Source organism: Gossypium arboreum, chromosome 7 (assembly GCF_025698485.1).
Source record: "Gossypium arboreum isolate Shixiya-1 chromosome 7, ASM2569848v2, whole genome shotgun sequence".
In the NCBI taxonomy this organism is placed as follows: Eukaryota; Viridiplantae; Streptophyta; class Magnoliopsida; order Malvales; family Malvaceae; genus Gossypium; species Gossypium arboreum.
In genome coordinates this window covers 101,623,417-101,644,674 of record NC_069076.1, presented here as the reverse complement: position 1 = coordinate 101,644,674, position 21,258 = coordinate 101,623,417, and the positions used below count along the sequence as shown (strand labels likewise).

Genomic DNA, 21,258 nt, shown 5'->3' with positions numbered 1-21,258 from the left:
TGCATTTGATACAATTTAGTCCTTTTTGTTCAATTAACTATCAGAACTTTAAAATTTCTTGACGAAACTTTAATACTAACTTATTAACACTCGATACCTCGTTTTCGATTCTAATTATTTTAGTATTTATTTTTAGTATACTATTCACTATTTCAAAATTTTTCCTAACTTCACATTTAACTTATACTCACTAAATTAATAATATTTCCTACTCATTTGTCGGATTTAGTGATCTCGAATCACTGTTCCGACACCACTAGAAATTAGGTTGTTACATAATTGGCCTAAAATTCGCTAAATTCATTGGGTAAGGAATTTTAAGAATCAGCACAATATTTGTAACATTTAAAGGAACTAAAGTTTTATCTCCATTTAGTACCTTCAGACAGTAAGAGGAAATATCCTTACTAAGAGGAAATATCCTTCTTGTGCCAACACCTTTGGTAGAAGAGAGCCGGAAAGCCATCGTCCCCTGATGTCTTCATAATACCCATACCATTCAGTGCCTCCAAGACTTTTTTCTTTGTGTATTGTGTCGTCAACAAATCATTTGCTTCATAAAGATACATTTCTTATCCCAGACAAAATATAACCCGCATCATCAATCCCCTTTGACTCAAAAAGAGATTGAAAATAATTCCTAGCAATGTATTCCATCTTAGTCTCCCTTCTCATTAACCGTCCATCCTCCCTTACAAGCCACCAAATATATTCATTCTCCTTCTTTGAGAGTAAAAATTATGGAAAAAAGTCATGTTCTCCCCCAACCCTAGCTAATTCGCCCTTGCCCTTTATTCCCAACAAAAGTCATCTTTATCAATCTCCAAATTTAACTAAACTTTAGTATCAATCAGTTTCACAAGGTTATCATCTTCTCTATCCCTTTTCAACAAAACTCCAAGCTTTATTGTTAATTTCTTTTTTATCCCTACTTTCTTTTATCTAGTTTCCATTGCCCATCTCCCCAAGCTAGCTCGAACCCTCTCTAACTTAACAAGAATATCATCGTCGCTCTCTTCCTAAAGATTCCTAACCTCTTGTTCAAAAGTCTCTTCTAACACCCACCATGCCTCAAAACGAAAACGTTTGGGTCGAAGATTATATCCATCTTGTTCTAACTGAATAAGAAGTGGATAGTGATCAGAAAAAGAGTGTAGGAGATGATGTACCATTGTATTAGGAAATAGAGCTATCCAACCTTCATTTGCTACCCTTATCTAGTCTCTCTATAATATTTGTTTCCGAGAGGTTGCCCCTCTCCTAAGTAAACCATGGTCCAGAATATCATACATCCACTAATTGATAATCACTAAGAACCTCTCTGAAAGCCTCCGTTTTCCTTTCCTCCCTAAGAGGCCCCCCTTTCTTTTCAAAGGAGTACAAAATCTCATTAAAATCACCTCTCACAAACCAAGAGAGATTTGGGAGTGACTTAAAGTCCTGAGTAAGTTCTATGTGTCATCCCTATGATGCGAATCTGAAGTCCTATAGAAACCTGTAAATCTCTACTTATTACTCTCCTCACCCTCTTTAACTTCAATATCAATACGATGTTTTGAGAAACTCCTCAAAGTGATAGTGGAATTTCTTCTCCATGCTAGACTCAAATCCCCTCGAGAACCATCAACTGCAACATCAATCTCGTTAAAAAAACCAAACCTCCTACGAATATTCTCCATCTTTCTAGAATTTAATTTAGTCTCCATTAAGAAAACAATTTGGGGATTATACACCTTCAACACATGTCGAAGTCTCCTAAGAACTCGTGGCCTCCCCAAACCGCGGACGTTCTAACAGAATGTTTTTATTACGATCGATTGGCTTGCCCTTTAGCAACTGCCAATGTAATATGGTTACCTCTCAACATCCTCCTACTCCTAGCAACAAGAGATCCCAATTCCTCCCCATTAGCAGATTTGTCACCCTCATTTCTGGGTTTTTTTTTTCCATCACCCCCTTTAATCACGCTTTCTTCCGAGTCATGCTCCATATCCATTTGTTCATGTATTTTTTATGACCCCCATCGAAACGAGATACGAGATTTAGATCCCCCTCTAGATTTACTCATAACATCAAATCAATGTGCCTATTCAAGTCACGATCTACAAAAGTGTTCCCCCTCTTTACCCCTTCCCCATCTTCTCGTAGCCATACGCTGCTCATTGTAAGGGCTCTTCTAGATTGAGCTCACAATGACAGATCCTAACCCATCTCAGCTACATCAAACCCTAGCGCCATTTTAGCCTAATAGAAAGAATCATTGTACCCTAGTCGTCCACAGAAAAAACAAAATAGGGTCAAACGTGTTCGTATGTAAAACTAACATAGGAACAAACTCCAGTCGAAAACATAACTTTCTTCTTCCTTTTCAGATGTCTCCTAACATTCAATTATACCCTTATACGCAAATAGGTACACAACCCTTTTCCTAGACTGGCGCCATTGAACTCCAAAAAATTCCTAAGAAAACCCCGATTTGACGTGCTAAAGTCCTAGTATAAAAACCTGACAGCACTTTATGAATTTGTACCTAAAAATTCGCAAAGATTAATGGCACTTTAGCGGATCTTCCTCGTTCTCCAATCAATGTAACATCAAAAACTAGCTATTAAAAGTCAACGGTGATCCCTTTAGTACTCTCTCCAGATCTATCTTATGAAATTTTTTGAATAAAAACCTTTTCTCCTCCAGATTTGAAATTTGGACCTCTTTTATCGGATGTCATAAATTTGCCATTGTACTTCTCATTTCCAGGAAATGTATAACACTTGCCATAAAAAAAAAAACTAAACCAGATAGAGATCAATTTCCACAGGCACAGAATCAGGATCTGTTTGTGCCTGAATATTTTGTCTTCCTCATCATCCAACGATAGATCTGCCAACTCTCTCTTCATAATTCAAAAAAAACAAAGCAACCATAATGTAAAAACGAAAGAAAGAATTCGAACCAAGCTCAACCCCGCCAACAAAAGCACCAATGATGAAAACAAAAACCTATTAAAAACAACAAACAGAAGCGTGCTAGAATAACAAGATCCACGATCTTTGTATTATAACAATTTAATTTGTCAATAACTTTTCAAATTTTGTTTTGAATTAAAAGTTGTGCATACGCCAACCTCTACCAAACTTTAATCTAATATGCAAAATTATTCGCCGACTATAATTTGATGCAATCATATAGATAAACTTAAGTTTTTTATTTAATTTTCACATTCCGTGTGGCACATTTTTTGTTATTTCATATAGAAATCACTTATATAGCATTTTATTAAATTTAAAAAATAATAAATTATCTCCTTATAAATTAATAAATATAAGCTTTTATATTGTAGCAACATGGAAATAATATAAATGTAGGCATATGTTTTTAATTTATTAAAATGTCACTAACAATTTTCAATTGATTTAGTACGGCATACATAATATTAAAATTGTGTATATTAAAGTATGCATTAAAAATTTAAGTGTAAATTTTAAAAATTATTAAGCAATTTTTATCGTGAAATTTGACAGTGTTGAGGCAAATTTGATAATAAATCCATTTTGGTTATTGAAATGTGTACAAGCAGCAGTCCCTTTCTGAAAACAAAGTGCAATGTTTGTCGTCATTGACAAATATAAAACTAAAATATAAATATAAATCGTAAAGCAAGAAGTTACTAAAATAATATGATTTTTTAATGTATTAACATACACGTGTCTCTTTTCCTATGTTCAATTGGATCCATCGATGGATTCTTACTTTATGGTTGGAGAATATGCACCATGAATTCAAACATTTTAATCATAAACCGAACACTTTATTTTATGTCCATAAAAATAAATAAAAAATCTAACTCGGATCTGTTGTGAGAAGACATTTTTATTGAATTATTCCCACAAGCACTTGGCGTTGTGTCACACGCTACACTTTTCACCTATTGTTTGGGAACATGATTCCCAACTTTTTTTTCTTATCATTCTAATCTAGTTTTTGAAACTTCACTACTCAATTTTAAATTATAAAATAGTTATTAAATTTTTTAAAAGTTTTCATTTAAGTTATTAATTTATTTAAAAAAATTTAATTAAATTATTAGTGAGTTTTAAGTGACAATTAAACAATTGGTACAGTGGATCACTGCCCATTAATGAGTAGAAAAACATACCTTAAATCCAAGTCGATATGATGATTAGTGTCATAGATCGGAAAAAAAAGCTATTTGAATTTCGATTCACAGATTCATGACAACCAAAGTTATTTCATAAAAATAAACTAAACTATAAAAGAGAATGGGTAGGATGCTTTTGATTGATGTAGGCAGTGTAACAAAAAAGCTACACAATAGTAATTTTAACAGTTTAGTGACTTAAATAAAAAGTTTCAAAGTTTAATGACTATTTTGTAATTTTTTAAAGTTGAGTGACCAATACGTAAGTTACTATAATTTAGTGTTCTTGGTGTAGTTTACAAAAAAAAATCTTGTTATAAGAATTGAAATTAAATGGGAAACTAGCAAAAATTCCCCCTATACTTTGAAAAAATTGTCAATGTGGCAATTGCCTGTTAATTTGTCTATTTAGGTATCCAAACTTTTTTTATCGTCTAACATTTTGGTACATGGGGTTGACGATGTTAATTTCTATCAAATTTTGAAATGTGGGCCAATGAGTGGACACCAAGTGGGAATGAGGGTTAGGTAAATGGGTAAATAGAAGGGCCTTGAAATAAATTTCCTTTTTCTTTACTTTTTTGGTCAAAAACATTTAAAATAATATATTAATAAAATAAAATTTATGAAAAAAATAATTTTAATTTTTTTTTTAAATTTTAAGGTTTTTTAAAAATATTTTTTTAAGAATGGTTGAAGATGAATTTACGTATTATCTCCTTGTTTCTTCACATGTTAGCCCCATGCTTATCCACATTAACACGCATATTAGTGTAGGACCAATTTGTATAACATATGCCAACCTTAAGGACCAAAATAATTTTAAAAAAAATTAGAAGCCATTATAAAATAAGTTGCCAAGTTCAATTTCCAACTTATATATTAAGGGAAAAAATTATTAAATGATTGCCTTCGTAATCAATTCACAATTTTGCACAAACTCAATTGAGAAGAAAAATAATCCTTGTTTAAACACAATCCAATTTGAGTCAAATTTGTCAAGTCCATGAATAATTTGATCTTTTAATTAGAAAAATAACCATAAAATATCAAATTTGTGATTTGAAAAATGAATTTAAAAAATATTTTTTGGATTCTCTTTTTGGTGATTTGGTACAAGTTATGGTCACTTGCTAATTTGGTACAAGTTATCAAAAAGTATAAATAAGATTTAAAAAATGTATTCTTTATAAAGGGTAAATTACATTAGTAGCTATTCAAAGTATTAGTAATTATTTTTGGTCACTCAATTATGAAAAATTATAAAATGGTCACTTATTATTTCGATTGTTTTTTTTTTCTATCACCAACAACATTTATAGATTGGCAAAATAGTAACTTTAACTCTCAACATTTATAGATTCTGTAAATTGGTTTCTTTTCTGTAGTCTTGCTTTTCTTTGTGATCCGTTCACTTAAAAGCGAAAAAAACAAGTTTATCAACTAAATTTGATTGAAAATATACAAAAATGGAAACACCTAAAAATCCAAAATAATAATTTTCATATTTTCTCATTCTTTTAAAATTAACCTTCAACATCACAAACAAAAACAAAACTGTAAAAAAATATCAAAATAAACAATGTATAAATGTTGAGTTTTTTTTTTAAATCAAAACTAAATTGACATAATTTATAGATGTAGAGAGTTAAAGTTGCTATTATGCCAATTTTAAAAGTTATCCGTTAGTCAGCCAGTGACCAAAAAAGATAAAATTGAATAGTTGGGTGACTATTTTATAACTTTTTAGAGTTGGGTGACCAAAAAAAATTACTAATAGTTGAGTGATCATTTTATAACTTTTCATAGTTGGATGACAAAAAAAATCTACTAATAGTTGAGTGGCTATTAATATAATTTACCCTTATAATAATAAATGATTCCAATTTCAATATATGAAAATAATTATTTATAAATCATTTTAAAAACATAAAATCAAACGTAAACAAATTTTATTTGTATTACTATTTAAATTATTGTATTCTTAATTTACCTCTTTTCAAGAAAAAATTTAATTAAGCCTTTAAAAATTTTAGCCCTTAAAAAATTCAACCTATTAAATCTTTAATAAAAAAACACACACACACAAAATAAACTAAACACAATTGTTAACAGAAATGGTCAGTTGAATGGTTTGACCATTGACGACTCTAACGTAAATAACGACAAGCATCAGAAAAGAGTGTTGACATGGGAAGATTTTAATTTTTTAAAATATATTAAAATTAATAAAACCCATACATATAGAATGATACTAAATAAATGGTAGTTTAGGTTTATTTGAATTTTGATAACCATTAGTCTCAATTCCTTTTAGATGAGTATAATACTGTAAACAAAATTAGAAATTATAAAATTATTAAAATAACTTAAAATTATTAATAATTTAAAAATTATAAAAGTAAAAATCTAGTATGAATTTGGACCAAATAGTTAATAGACTTGATACAAGATACAAAGTTAGGGTTTATGATAAAAAAAAATCAAAATCCAAAATTTTGAAGGGTTGGAAATTTTTTTTTAAACTAGTTTTAACTATTGTTCTACCAAAAATTTGAAACTCGAGAAAAAAAAAATACAAAAGGCAAGGAGGTAGATGTCTTTGCTGGCCCTCTTCCTACATCATTGCTTGATATGATATGGTTAAATATCTCATATTGTATTTAAAATTTAATATATTTAATAATGTTTTCTTTTATATATATAAATACATGAATTATCAAAAATAAATATTGGTTAATTTTAAAATTGTTGGTGTTTGAATTAAAGAGTTCAAATTTTTTTATAATTATTAATATTTATTAAAATTCATTCTAGGAGCGCATTTTATCAATTTTTATATTTTTATTGATGTTGTCAACATTTTTTATGTGGCATCTTTTGGTGCATATCATTAACCACATCAACATCATTAACAATTAAATTGGTTAATTAACGGTTTTGTTAATGAAAAGCTTAGTTGATGATTATTATTATTATTTCATTGAGGGTCAATAGGTTGAATTCTTTTAAAAACTTAATTTTTTTTAAATTTTTATTAAGGGTTTTTTACCTTTAAACTTTTTAATTTTTATTACTTCTCTCGTTTAGAAATTATAATTTAGAAATGCACCATCTAATTTTTTCTTTGAAGAATAAATTTGATATTTAAAACATTACAAAAGAAAGGAGTACAAGTAGAGATATTCTAACGATGATTTGGTTAATACCCAAATTGAATTATCATTAACTAAATTAATCAAAATTATAAAAGTCTTAACGTTAACTGAATCAAAATTTTTTAAAATCTACCAACTTAAATAATTTCAGTTAATTTAGCCAGTTGATTAAATTAATTAAATTTTTAAATACTTTTTTTTGTTCAAGTAAATTTGAAATATGAAAAAAAAATACCATTGCAATGTTAATTTTTTTTTGCTTCGAATTCAAAAAAGAAGGCGAAAACAACTAGAAGAATAGAAGATGGTCTGGCGTCAAGTGGCGTCCACCTAGACTTTCTTTTGAGTTTGATGATGGGAAAAAAATTTAAGACTTCTTTCTTTTAAATTTTTTTTAGTTTAAAATATATAAATCTATTGTGATGTTAACCTCATTATTATAATTTGTATAAATCCAATTAATTTTAAGCCCATTCTTTAATTTTTATATTTTGGGTTTACATATATTGGACTTATAATATTTTGTTATTTGGTTAATTTGGTTCAAAATATTCGATTAATTATTTAATTTCGAACCGACTTAACTGTTAACTGAAATTTAAAAATGAAATTCTTAACTAATTTCTAACTGAATTAAGTACGGTAACAAATCGAATTAGATACCGTGAATGACCAATTAATCAAAATAATTCGATTTAACTCCAAGTATACACATAAAAGAAAATGGCATCAACGCTTGGTTGAAAGTTAAGCTATACTGGGAAAAATGGCACACTAAGGAATAACGTAGAAAAAAACATGAAATAAATATAAGCCATATCATTAGGCATCAGCAACTAGAACAGATCTCAAGTCTAAAGCTTAGAAATTACTACATGGGTATTGTTGAAACGTTGCTTGGTTAGATGGACCTAACAAGCTACACACAAAAAATCTTATTCACCTATCATCTAAAATTCTGAGGACTAATCCTAAAGAAAATCCTAAAAATTAAGACTTGGTGTGGTTACCAACTAGAGGTGTGTATGGGCCGGGCTGGGCCAGGCCAGGTTTGAGCTAAACTCAACTAAAAATTTAGGCCCGTTTGTTAGGCCCAGGCCCAGTCCAAATAAAAATGTTAAAACCCGAGCTCGACTCGGCCTGCCCATATTAATTTTTATATTATTTTTATATAATTTTAAAATATATATAAACCATCAAAAATACTAAAAACATCAAAATAAATATTTCTCAATAAATTGAAAATAAAATTTAAAAATATGTATACTTAAATAACACTAAAATAGATGCAACTTAACAAGCAAATGCCTCTAAAATAATAACAAAATTAGCAAATGTCTTTAAAATAATAAAAAAAATTAATAAAAAAATAAGTTTTATACAATATCCAAACAATAACAACAAAATAGTAGCAACATAATAGTAAAATAGTAACAAAATAGAGAGAAAATAATAAGAAAATAAAATTTAAAGAAAAAAGATTTTTTTTGTCATTTCGTGAATTCAGGCCGGACCCAGGCCAAAAATATCTTATCCGAGGCCCGGCTCATTTTTTAAACGGGCTTTTTTTTTTACCCAAACCTATTTTTCGAGCCTATATTTTTACCCAAACCTTCTCACATTTTGTGCTAGCCTTCGGGCCGGGCCGGATAGCCGGGCCATGCACACCTCTAGACTGGTTACCAAGTTCAGAATATTTTTCTTTTTTCATTTTAATCAATTGCCAAGCCTGCCAAAAAGAGACCGTGTAGTACCTAAGGCTGAAGAATGATGCCTGTGCTACACAGTCAAGTTTGACGAATTTCAGTGAACATGGGATTTTTGTTTACTCTTTTTATTTTGCTTTATAATTATATCATATATTTTGAAGTATTACTATATTATTTAACTTAGAAATAGTTTATTTGGTTGGTCGTGAGATTCAATTAACGAAATCCAATTCCCACCTCATCCATCAACACTCAACTACAATGTTCAATCCAATTGAATCCAATTGAAGTATTATGAGTGAGGTTCCAAAGGATGTTTCAGGTTATTGGGAAGGGTTGGTTCATCAACTTTCAAAGCCAATTAATAAATATCTTCTAATTAATTTGGGCATGTTATATGACCTCCTATGTATCTCAAATACTGGGAATTCTTTTGGGTACCAAAAACGATTAGGGCTTTGATAAAATAACAAATTTCCATCTTCTAATCAGAGAATGCAAGATAAGATTAAAAAAATGTTGCGCTTTCAGTTGATTACATGCAGTTAACGAGGTTTAGTGCAACAAGTTACTGGGCACTGTTGTTTCAAAAGGAGGATTCGATGGTGGTCGAGTGAGATTGAAATGGTTGAAGACCATACGCTCGTCACTCATGCCCCACGAGTTCCATGCTTCATCCACTTAGCATCCTCTCATTTCCTTTACAAAAATTAAATGTTCTTCCTTCTACTTTCATTTCGTTAGATTTGGTTTTCCAAACATTAAAAAATTAATCCAAATGCTAACGTTGTCAAATCTTATTGTTGACCTATCAATTCATAATTTGAAAATTTATATATAAGGAATTAACAAATTTCAATCTTTGGTTGATACTTAAGTTAAAGATAAAAGTAAAATTTTTATTGTTAAAATATGCCCTAAATCCTGATTTGAAATTTAGTCCTCTATTTTTAGATTTAAAATTTTGATCTAGTTGTTACCACCAATAAAATTCTTTTCTTAAATTCCTGGTATGATATTTTGAAATTAGAAAAAAAACACTTTGTAATCATGTAAAAATAAAAATCATATTAATTATTTACACTAATTAGTGACATTATAAAAGTATAGAGATTAAATTATGTCAAATTAATTATATTGATTAAAATTCAAGTTTTAACATAGTTTAAGGGCCAAATTTAAAAGTTGATCATCGCATTGTAATATCACTCTTAAGGCATTAAAATTACTTACAACTATGTCATATTTTAATTAAAAAGTTAACTATATTAAATATTGACACTAATTAATAATAGTATAAAAATATAACAAATCAGATAAAAATTAAATATCAATTTTAGGTATAATAGAAAGACTAAAACTAGAATTTAATCATTTTTAAAATGTAAAAGAAAAAAGTGCTTTAGGCATGTCAGCAAAGAAAGGTCCGTTGACCTTCCTATGGTTTCCACCCACACCTCACCTTAACTTAAATATTAAATTTTTAACTAAATTATAGAGTAAAATTTTAAATATTGTAATATACTCTTAAGTTTTTGTACTATTCATATAAATGGAATTAAATTTTCATACTTTTAGAAATTTAATCCGTTTACTTGAAGTAAGTCTATTTGTAAATCTGTTAAAATTATTTTATTAAATTTATTAGTGTGTTTAAAATTTAAAAAATACTTGATATTCATGTAACAAAATGATGTTGTAATGAACCTAAATTTAATGAAAATTTTAACAATAATAACAATTCTTCAAATGTCACATCAATAACTGATGATATCATAAGAATTGAGGTACCAAATAATTTCAAGTTTAATACTCAAATTTTAGTGAAATATAAAGATCAAAACTAAAGTTTAACCATTCGTATATAATTTCAAAAAGCAAAGAGATTAAAATTAAAATTTAACCATTATATGATCATCTAAAAAGTATAGATATAATAATTTAACAAAAATAAATGACTAAGTTCTAACCAATAGAATAGAAATAGAGTGACTAACTTTTGAAGTAGAGAAGAGATAAAATGAAGTAACTTTTCAAATTTCATGAATATTAGTTACTGAAAGCTGTAATTATGATTTAACCTAGCTGACATGTTTTAGTTGAGGAGTCAGCAGCTTTGCAATTAAGAAGATATCAGATGGCTTGCAGAATGTTTCCACTCTTTTTAAACCATATAGGAGGATGTTAGAGCACCATGAACCCTGTAATTACCATCGGTCTTTCGCCATATAAACTGGAATGGCCTGAGATATAGGAACAATTCTTTGAATGCCAATTTAAAGAAGAAAAAAAATCATCTTATTTATATATATAGATAGATGTATTTGCACCACAAAATGCTAAAATCTAAAAGGATTGATCTTGGCTTTGAAAGGAAGGATTTCTGGCTTTCAAGGATACCATTCACACAGTTTTTTCTTCGCTCTCTGCTAATATCCTCTTGCATGCCTCATAACACATGAAAGAAATCCCAGCTGCAGGGACCAATTTCATGCAGCTTGGTCCCAACCCTCTATAAAGCCCTGCCATCCCCTCTTTCTCAACTATGCTTGTTAATGCTTGAATCATGCTGTGGCATTGTCTTCCATTAATAGCACCAGCCTGCATCTGCTTCCGAGCCACCTCGAGAGGGTAAGTTGCCGTGCTCGAGATCGCACCGGCCGCTGATCCTATTAGAAGAGTCATAACATTCCCAATTTCCTCTTTCTTAAAAGCTTTTTTATAAGCATTTCTTAGTGTATCATAAGCAAAATAATTAGAGGCAGCATAAGGAACAACTCCCATCACACTTGGAGTGAGGCCTTTGTATAGTCCTCCCGGTCCTTCCGCCTGTACAATTTTCGCAACCGCGTCCAATAGATTCTTGTAATCTTCCTGCAATCAAAGCAAAGCTATAACAGGTCAAGATAGATGCTTCAATGAAGAATTAGTTCATTAGTTCTTCACCAAAATTCATGCTTACATTGACAGTTAAACGAGTTTTGAGCAACTCGAGAGGGTACGTCAACAATGTGGAGCTAACTCCGGCAACAGCACCGGCAATGAATGAGGCTGGCAGAGGGAGTTTGGGATGTTCCCCATGTTCAGGCGTCAACTGTTTCTTGACTGTCTCGTATGCAAATAACTGTGCAATGGAATATGAAACAAGATAGAAATTGATGATGAACATAGAAAACTACTAATCCTTCAAAGACTAAAATGCACACACACACACACAAAAAAAGATCAGTGAATGAAGGATAACTGGCATCCTAAGGCATGGTGTACAATTAACAAAAGTGTAAGGACAATAAATGAAGTGCCTAACTACATACCTCGATAGCCTTGCTTGGAGCCACTCGAATGACATTTACTAAATTGCCTCTAAACAAGCCTTTCCATCCCTCACTCATGGTGATGTTATCAAACACTTCAGCCATGGAATTCCCACAACTCCCCACCATCAAATGCGTTTTAATGGTCTCCAATGGAGCCACCGCAGTCCTTGATACCGCACCTGCGACTGCCCCACTCATCAACTTCCTTAATGACGTATTCCCTATCTTAATTCTAAATTTAAATCCACTCTTCTTCTTCTTCTTCTTCTCCACTAACCTCTCAGCAATCTCAAGTTCATCATCCAAAACCAGATACCCGGGCTCAGAGATTGAAACAAGACTGGCAAAATGGAACTTTGCAGTACTCTGGAGTGGAATTTGAGGGTTTGGTGAGATGGCAAAACCCATTCCAGCTTGATTAACACTAGCAAAAAACCCATTTGCTTTCAAACTAACTCTCTTAAGAGAAAAAGAACATTCAACAATCTTGACACCTGAATCACTAAAAAACACATCTTTGTTGCCATGTTGAAGAAGTGGGAAACTTTTTTCAGCCATTTAATCCTTCTAAAACACTTGAATATTAAATGGGTTTTCTGCAACTGGAAATGGATGTTGGATAAAATTGGTTAAAAAGACAAAACAAAGAAAATTCAGAGGAATACAAGAAAGAATAGATGCATGAAGAAAGGGTAGTTGAGATTCTCTCCTCTCAGTCTCTCCAAAGCCAAGAGATGGGCCAAAGAGAGAGAGAGAGGAGAAGAAAGAGTTGTGCAATGGCGCTGATGAATGAAAGAATAGAGGGTTGAGGGTCGGCCTAACACTTGCTGTGAAAAGGTAGGGTTCCTTTGCTGCAAGTGGAAACATTCTTCACAATTTCTTTCTCTTTTTTGGGTTAATTGAACGGTCAGAATTTCAGAATAGCTGTGCTACGTCAATTTTATTAAGAAAGGAAATATCTTACTCTCAAAGTATTATTATATACCAAATAAATTGATTCAAAGGAAATAATTTAAATGAGAATTGAGTTGGAGGGTATGATCACTGTCTCCTGTACGAGAAAAAAATTAGTGTGAAGAGAAGGAATGAATCTAGGGCGGTGGGCGGTGGCCCTTGGATTTTTTATTTTCTTTTTATTATTTTCTTATTGGCTCTTTACTTTTCTTGCCTTTATCGAGCCTGTATTTTTCTTAATTCCTAAACTCAAAATATTAATATCAAGTTAAAGTTTATCAAAACAAGGGTGAAAAAAAATAGGGTTAAAAATTAAATTATAACTCTTATAATAGTAAAATGTAATTTCACTATCTTAATAGTTTATATATTTATAACTTTTAAAAATTAAATCAAATTTTATTATTTTTAAGGGTCAAAGTATAATTTTACCCATAAAATTTTATCTTATTATAAAATTTATTTTAGTCTCTCTCCTATTAAAAGAAATATTTTAGCTTTTATATATTTGAAAAGTTGATATTTTAATGTCAAATTTGTTAATGGAATGACATAAGTTAATAGTGACTGATGTGACATTAAATCAAATATTAAATTAAATTAATAGGCTAAAGAATAATTTTGAGGAATAAATAGATGTAAGAAATTGATTTTACTTTTACCTCAAATTGTTTTTTACACAATTGTTGTGTTTAAAGTATTTGTAGTTTGGTCCATATTATCTATCATTAAGTCACATTATTCTATTTATTTTCAAGATTAATAAGCCTTTTAATTTGATTTAATGTCACGTCAATGACTTTAAAATCAATGCTACTCCATTAGCAACAAAGTTAACACGTAGGGATTGAAATGTCATCTTTTAAACGTATAATAATTAAAATATTTTTTAATAATAGAAGGACTAAAATGAACTTCTTAATATAATACAAAGACTCATTGTAAACTTTACCAATTATATCAAATATGGTTGTAAATTGGGATATCGAAATTAAATTTTATGGTCCAATAATTATATTTCATTTTCAAAAAAATATAAGGTCTAATTATTTTATTGGGTTGATTTTAATTTATTTATTTTATTTCTTTTCCCTGAGTCAAGGATACAAATTCATCAAATCTGTGGTCAATGGTTTAACCCTTTGATCTCTTTTTCAATCCCATGACAATTAAAAATAGAAAAGAAAATATATTAATTATGAATTTATAATCTACCACTTTCCTTAAGTATTTATAATCTACCACTTAAATTTTACTACATGATTTATCAAATAAATTTTTAAATTGAGTCTAAGTCTGCATCAACAAGAAGAGAGAAATGGATTAGAGAATGCATATATGGGATCCACCTACAACGCCTTGTGGTATGTGGTAGCTTAGACACTATATTTTATATCTTTCATTTGGTATTTATTAATTAATTTAGTTTAGAGACATTTTTAGTTATGAAAATCATGAAAAATAATTGAATGAGCATTTTCTTTTAAAATAAAATAGAGGATGATTTTATTTCGATTTATTTAGTGGCATATAGCAAGAAGGATATAGCTCAATAGCTTTCAAAAACCTCTTCAGTTTAGTACAAAATTGTAGAGTAAAGCTTAGGATATCCAACTTTAAGAAATGGCATTATATTTTAAGTTTATGTTTATTTGTAAATAAATTATGTTGAAAATATTCAATTGTTTATTATTATTATTATTATTAGATTATATTTACATTTCACTTCCTTATAAATCCGTCCCATATTTGGAAAATTTTATTTTCATTTATTAAAGGGTTATTTAATTAATGTCAATATAGTTACTGAAACATCGAATGTCTTAGAATAATTAAATACAATTACTTTTAATAAATGATATGTAAAATATTAAGTAACACATACCGAGTCAATAATGGTAAATGATTAATATATCAATTTTTTTTAAGAAATAGTAATTTCTTTCATTCAAATAGGAATACAACATAATATCAAAATTTAATCCACATTTAACCATTAAAGCTTAATTACAACATTGAAAAATAATTTGTAAGCAGTGGTTTGTTAAAGGCTTAATTCAAATTATTGAGTAAAAAACATTAAAAACTAATACAAAAATATGTTATAAATACGTCTAATTATAAGTCTCTTATCTTTTTAAATGTGAATTAGTCGAAGATGAGATTAAAAAATTTATAAAAATCAAGATTTGGATATGGTAAATATTATACAATAAAAATAATTTCCTTTGGTTCTGTCTTACGATTTCTTCTACCGAATATGGTTTATTGATAAACATTTTATTTATCTCTGAAAAAAAAAGAAACATTTTATTTATTTATTTATTTTGTTCTCATACATCACACGTATCGTTTCCACTCTATTTTATTGACAACTTATTTCGTTTTCATTGTGTTGAAAACTAGAGTATTAACACCCAATGGTTTATATATTGAGGGAAGTGAGTGGCTAATTTGTCTATATTCTACTTAGATTCTGACGAGAAGAGATGCTGCATTTGTTGCCACAAGATTCAGATAAAATTTTATATCTTGCTGACTGAGGGGACCTCTACATCTCTCAAATTTTAGAGCCATATCTTAACATCCGGACTCTCTCTGCCCTTTGAGTTATGGTTTAAAAGCCCCCCGTTCAGCTCGCCATTAAATGCAGTTGCCGCACCACCATCCGATGGTTACACGGCGTGGAACCGTGTTAACTGTGGATGGTTGGGCGGAGTCTTAGCATCTCAAAAATCAGTCTTGTCTCTAATGGTGAAGATAAAGGTGTTTGTAGATGCAGTTTGGCTGCCAGCTGCCCCAAGCCTCATTCACAAAGTGAGTGAATAAAAAATTATGTCATTAATAAATATATATACATACATATAAATCAAATGAGTTTAACTGGTTAATTTGAATTTTAAAGAATAAGGTCAATTAGAACAAAGGTGTAAAAGCTAATGGCCTTTTTGACATTATGCCTAAAAATTAAATTCAGGGGCTAAATAACAAATTAAGCCTAATAATAATAATAATAATAATATGAATGGGCCATCTTACGGCATGTATGGTCTTAAGTATGATTGGTGAATTAGATCTTTGTAGAAACCTTGGTAAAAAAGTATATTAGCAGTGATGAAGAGAGTTTGATTCTAGTTTTAGAGGTTGTTTACTTGAATACGACGGGAGTCAACTCAATAATCAGATAAATATGGAGCAGTATGAGGTACAGAATAATTATCCTATTGGTAATGATAAAACAGAAGGAGCCGAAACAAAACAATTATGCTCCAAAACCCATTTTTCAAACAGACCCTTTCGTTTTCTATCTAAACCTCCTTGAACAAATATAAGCAGATCAAATAATGTAATAACTTAAACCTGTCTCAACAAATAGAACCTTTGGTACAAATAACTCTCTTGTTAATAAAATTGATATCCCAAATCTCTACAAGCTTTTCAGAATTTTTGAACCTAATAATTTTATTAGGCCTTGCCTTTCTTTGAAGATCCTGGTCCTCTCTTTGCACCCTTCTTATGAAGTTGCTTTTTGGGTTTCAACTTGTTTGAGGTTGATGATGACCTCCCTTCTTGATTCTTTCTATTTCTAGCTTTCTTCTCTTTTTCACATTATACATCGTAACAGCCTGATTTCAGAAGAGAAAAAAAAAAAACCAAAATAATAAGGCTCAGATTATCAACAAATTGAGTTTACAACCAAATCGACCAAAATACATGGCTCAAACCTACCTTGTCAACGTTGAGTATCTCATGTGAATGCTTAGAGATTAGCTTGTTTAGAACATTCTCAGTTTGCTCCTTCTCCTTGAGCCTATCCCTGACCCTTCAACAACTGGTAAGAACTGAACAAAAAAAGAGGAAAATATTAGAGCATGATAATGTAGTTTATGAGAAATATTTACATTGAAACACAGGTCAAGAGACCCAAGAGTTCAAACCTTGCGATGCTTTCCTTGCTTTTTAGCAGGCTTTTCTCCTGGCAATTTCCTATCAAATTTCCCACCACTGGCTGTAGATGTAGCAGCCATCCCAGCTACATTCCCCAATTCATCTTTGGTCACTTTCTTAGGTGGAACTTGGGTTCCTGTTATGGGCAAAGCCGTAGCAGCAAGCTGAACATGGCTGCAGCAAACCATTTAAAGTAAAATCAACTTAACAAAAACATAACACATAGCCAAATTCTTAAACCAGAAATAGTGATATAAAATGATAGCAAGGAGTCTGGCAACAATTGGAAGACTCAACCAAAGATCTATTTTATTTAATGCAAGCTTATTAAAGTGTCCAAACTTCCTCATGAAGAACTAGGAAGTTTGGATGAAAATGATGCTTATAGAAAAGAGATCGAAGTTTAATTCCAGCAACCATCGACACCCATAAGCATGATCTGTAAAATCATAGGCTAACCTTTAAACTGCTAAAATGACATAAATATTAGGGTACAAGGGAATGCCATCAAAGAATGGGAATTGCAGGTTGGAATAGGACTAATAGCATTGCGTGAATAAGATAAGAAGAGGGCTATTTGTACCAATATGTGTCGAAAATGATTAAGATATTGACCAAAAAAAGGATCAAAAAAATCTCTACTTCTAGAAAACAGCAATGTCAATTTCTACAGATATTCAAATAATGGGTAAAACCTTGGCAGAGCACCAAGTTTTGCAGCTTGTTTCAAGTTCTGGAAACGATTCTTCTCTTGCTTCTCAACCCGTTTCTTTTTATCATCTTGTCTTTTAGCAAAAGGATCCTCTCCTGGCTCTGGAAAAAACAACAATCATGGTCAACACAATCAAACATTTCCAATATGTTCTATTAGATGCTTGTAAACTTATGAAGTAAAGGTCTATCTATCACTTGATGTGTAATATATTTATTTCCTGCAAAAGCATTTATGTTGTGTTTGTAGTAATCAAAAAGTCAAATATATATAACATGAGTGCATCTTCTATAAGGAAAAAAGTCCATTCGATACTCACCATCAGTCATCTTGGCCTCAATGATGGGTATGTCTTTATCATCATTGACACGATCATAACCAAAGCGACGTTTCCATGTACCAGTCTGTTCATCCCATACAACTTTGTCCTTTTTACGTTTCTTTATACCTACAAGATATTCCAAAAGGAAAAGGCAAAAGCAGGTAATCTTCAGACAATGGAAAATGAGATTGCACTCTAAAAGAACCATGTAAGTATAACAGGTGAAACGGATTACCTTTCTTTTTAGCAAACTCCTCCCATTTTGTAGGAGGTTTAGGCTTTGGAAGCTGAAAAGACAAGCAAATAAAGCATTTCAGTTCTCATGGCAGCTTATCAACTAGACTTTCGAGAGCGCCAATATGCTTGGCAGTACTAGTATAAAAAGAATTAAGAAACACAACCACATAAAGCATTGCTTATATACACTAATACAAAATCCAACTTTCAAGAAAATTAAGTAAAAGGTCAGGCTTACATGCTTCTCCCTTGGAAGTTTTGTAGTTGGAGGAGGCAGCTTAACAAGGGGCCCATCTACATCCTCGGTTGAAGGTAAATTAAACAGACTATCAGCAACCGCTTGAACTAACTTGGTACCCTCTTGTAAACATTCCTTAACTAGTTCATCCCTAAACATATAGAGCGGCAATCAATAGATCAATAAAGGAACAAAATTCGAGTTTGAAGAAAAAAAAAGCAAAATAAAAATCTGCAGTTCATGCTTTGAAGAAAAAAAATTATCTTAACCAAGTTTGAAGGAAATAATTATCATAGTGCATGGCTATTCAAATTAGTTTAGAGCTCCAAATCACCTTTGCCCCCAAGAAATTTCTCATGATTCCAATAAATAAATAAAAACCCAAAGAGAAAGACGAAAAATATACATATAACAGATCATCTAAAAAATCAAACTGAGGCAAACTACTACAAAAACAATAATTATTATGAAGGAACAAAAGGGGCAAACCTGGAAGTGGGGAGGGAAGGAAAGTTGTGAAAAGGATTAAAAGCGAGGAGATTTCCCACATCAAGTTGAAAAGGGTTCTGGTTCTCCGTCTCCATCTTCAGCTGGCGTTGGTATGTAGTGCTTGCTGCTAAGCTAGGCTATTAATTCGGCTTCTTAAAACCTAATAACGAGAGGGCAAAGCCAGGCGAGGACTGCGCCCATTTACGTCTCTAAACAACAGTGCGTACTACTCCGTTATTTCTTTCAAAAATAGAACACCTAAATCTCTGGCCCAAAATATTTTCAATGTATTTTGGGCCTAAATTTCAATTGGGAGCCAGCTCGTCGGAAACTTAACCTTCAATTACGTAATGCATGTTATGGAATAGATTTGAAAAGATTACTTTATCTTTATTACAATTATTATTTATTTCTAAAATTTTAATTTAAGAAAATCAAATGTTAAATTTAAAGTGTATTTACAAATAATATTAAAATTTATATTTTTTTGAGAGAAAACATCAATAATATTATAACAAAACTTATATTATATTATATTAAATCATTATGAATATTTTATTATTAATTGGATTTCCATCAAGATTAAGATAACGTTTAATGTATTTAAGTTCTATTTCATTTATGTTTTTATGTCTATAAATATAGACTTAAATCTTTTAGTCTCCCATTCTCTTTCTACTTTATTCTCTGTCTTTTATTTTATAATAAAATCTTGATTCTTTGGTATATTTATTACAAAATTAATCTAAAATAATATTTTAAGTTTATTTGAAAGCAAAGATTTTGTGTATTTCAAATTTCAATTTCATTTGGAATAAAATTGAGACTGAGAATGATTCTTTTAAAGAAATCGATTTTCAAAATTTGTTTGGAGGGATTATTAAAGTTACCATTATTAAATTAATATTGTCTAAATTAAATAAATTTGTCAGATTAGAAATTGATTAAGATATCGATTTGATAAAAGTATAAAATTGGTGAACCCGTAAACCCATACACATTAGGCTAAAAATAGTTGAACAAGTTTTATAATATTTTCTTTACAATTTTATATCTTTTGAAATTTAAATAACACAAATTTAAATTCTATTATCCTCTCCCTTCCTCAGCTTTCTTCAATATTATAATGATAAAAAAAGCAATCAAAGTTTTTCTTTTAAGAAATTACTAATAAAATGACAATTTTAAAAAATTAAATGTTATATATTAGATATGATTTCTTTTTGCTATTTATAAATTTTTACTTAAGTTCATGTTATAAGTTAATATAAATTTTAGTATAATTTTTTAGCTGAATTTTTAATATATTTGATATAATATTATATTATATTAATTATAAAATCCTTAATTGAGTTAATGTCACGAATTAATTAATATGAAAATGGGTAAAAAAATATAATTTATTAAAATAACAAATATTTACACATTTTAGTAATTTATACTTTTTAAAAATTAAAATAACTTTAAAAGAATTCTTAAAATAAATCAAACATTAAGTTTTGACTTAAAAGATTATTACTTGAGTTGATTTTTCTATAGTATTATTTAAACCTTTAATTAAGTTTATTCACAAGTTAATTGAGTTCCAATTTAATTGAGAAAAGTTAATATTTCATTTATATTAAATGACTACTATTATTTTTTAACGATATTTTAATATTTTCATATTTTTATATAATCTTTAAATAAAAAATTAAAATTAATATATCAAAGGATCAAACACATGTTTAATGAATTTATAAACTAGTTATTTTACCAGTACACTAGTAATTATTTTAAGTAAATTAAAAATATATTAAATATTTTCTCTCACCCATATTGATTAAGTTGGTATCATAAGCGAATTCCATGACAATATACTTGAATTTTTAATATTAAATTTCCTTTCATCAAGATAATAACTTTTAGCCTGCCATATATCACTTACTATAGTAATACATAATATATTAATTATTATCATATATTATTATATTGACTGAAATATGCTCTAAGTTCCTATATTTTTCTGCATTTAAAAG

General features: G+C 29.7%; 1 protein-coding gene and 1 pseudogene across 1 annotated transcript; both read right to left on the bottom strand.

Annotated features, from left to right (window-relative positions):
• Nucleotides 1-11,298: 11,298 nt before the first annotated feature.
• On the bottom strand, nucleotides 11,299-13,439 carry LOC108456605 (adenine nucleotide transporter BT1, chloroplastic/mitochondrial-like). Its single transcript, XM_017755545.2, has 3 exons — nucleotides 12,338-13,439; nucleotides 11,986-12,147; nucleotides 11,299-11,897 (listed from the first exon to the last, which is right to left on the bottom strand). The coding sequence occupies exons 1-3, from the start codon at nucleotides 12,896-12,898 to the stop codon at nucleotides 11,427-11,429; spliced, it is 1,194 nt and encodes a 397-aa protein (XP_017611034.1). The 5' UTR covers nucleotides 12,899-13,439; the 3' UTR covers nucleotides 11,299-11,426.
• Nucleotides 13,440-16,438: 2,999 nt separating this feature from the next.
• Nucleotides 16,439-19,490, bottom strand: LOC108466707 (ribosome biogenesis regulatory protein homolog; annotated as a pseudogene).
• Nucleotides 19,491-21,258: the final 1,768 nt, after the last annotated feature.

What these genes read in the sequence shown, in the direction of transcription:
- LOC108456605 (XM_017755545.2), bottom strand. Translation starts at nt 12,898, where the DNA reads ATGGCTGAAAAAAGTTTCCCACTTCTTCAACATGGCAACAAAGATGTG. An exon ending in CTCCAAGCAAGGCTATCGAG is followed by an intron (nt 12,148 to 12,337) that starts GTATGTAGTTAG and finishes TCCATTGCACAG; the next exon opens with TTATTTGCATACGAGACAGT. An exon ending in AAACTCGTTTAACTGTCAAT is followed by an intron (nt 11,898 to 11,985) that starts GTAAGCATGAAT and finishes CTTTGATTGCAG; the next exon opens with GAAGATTACAAGAATCTATT.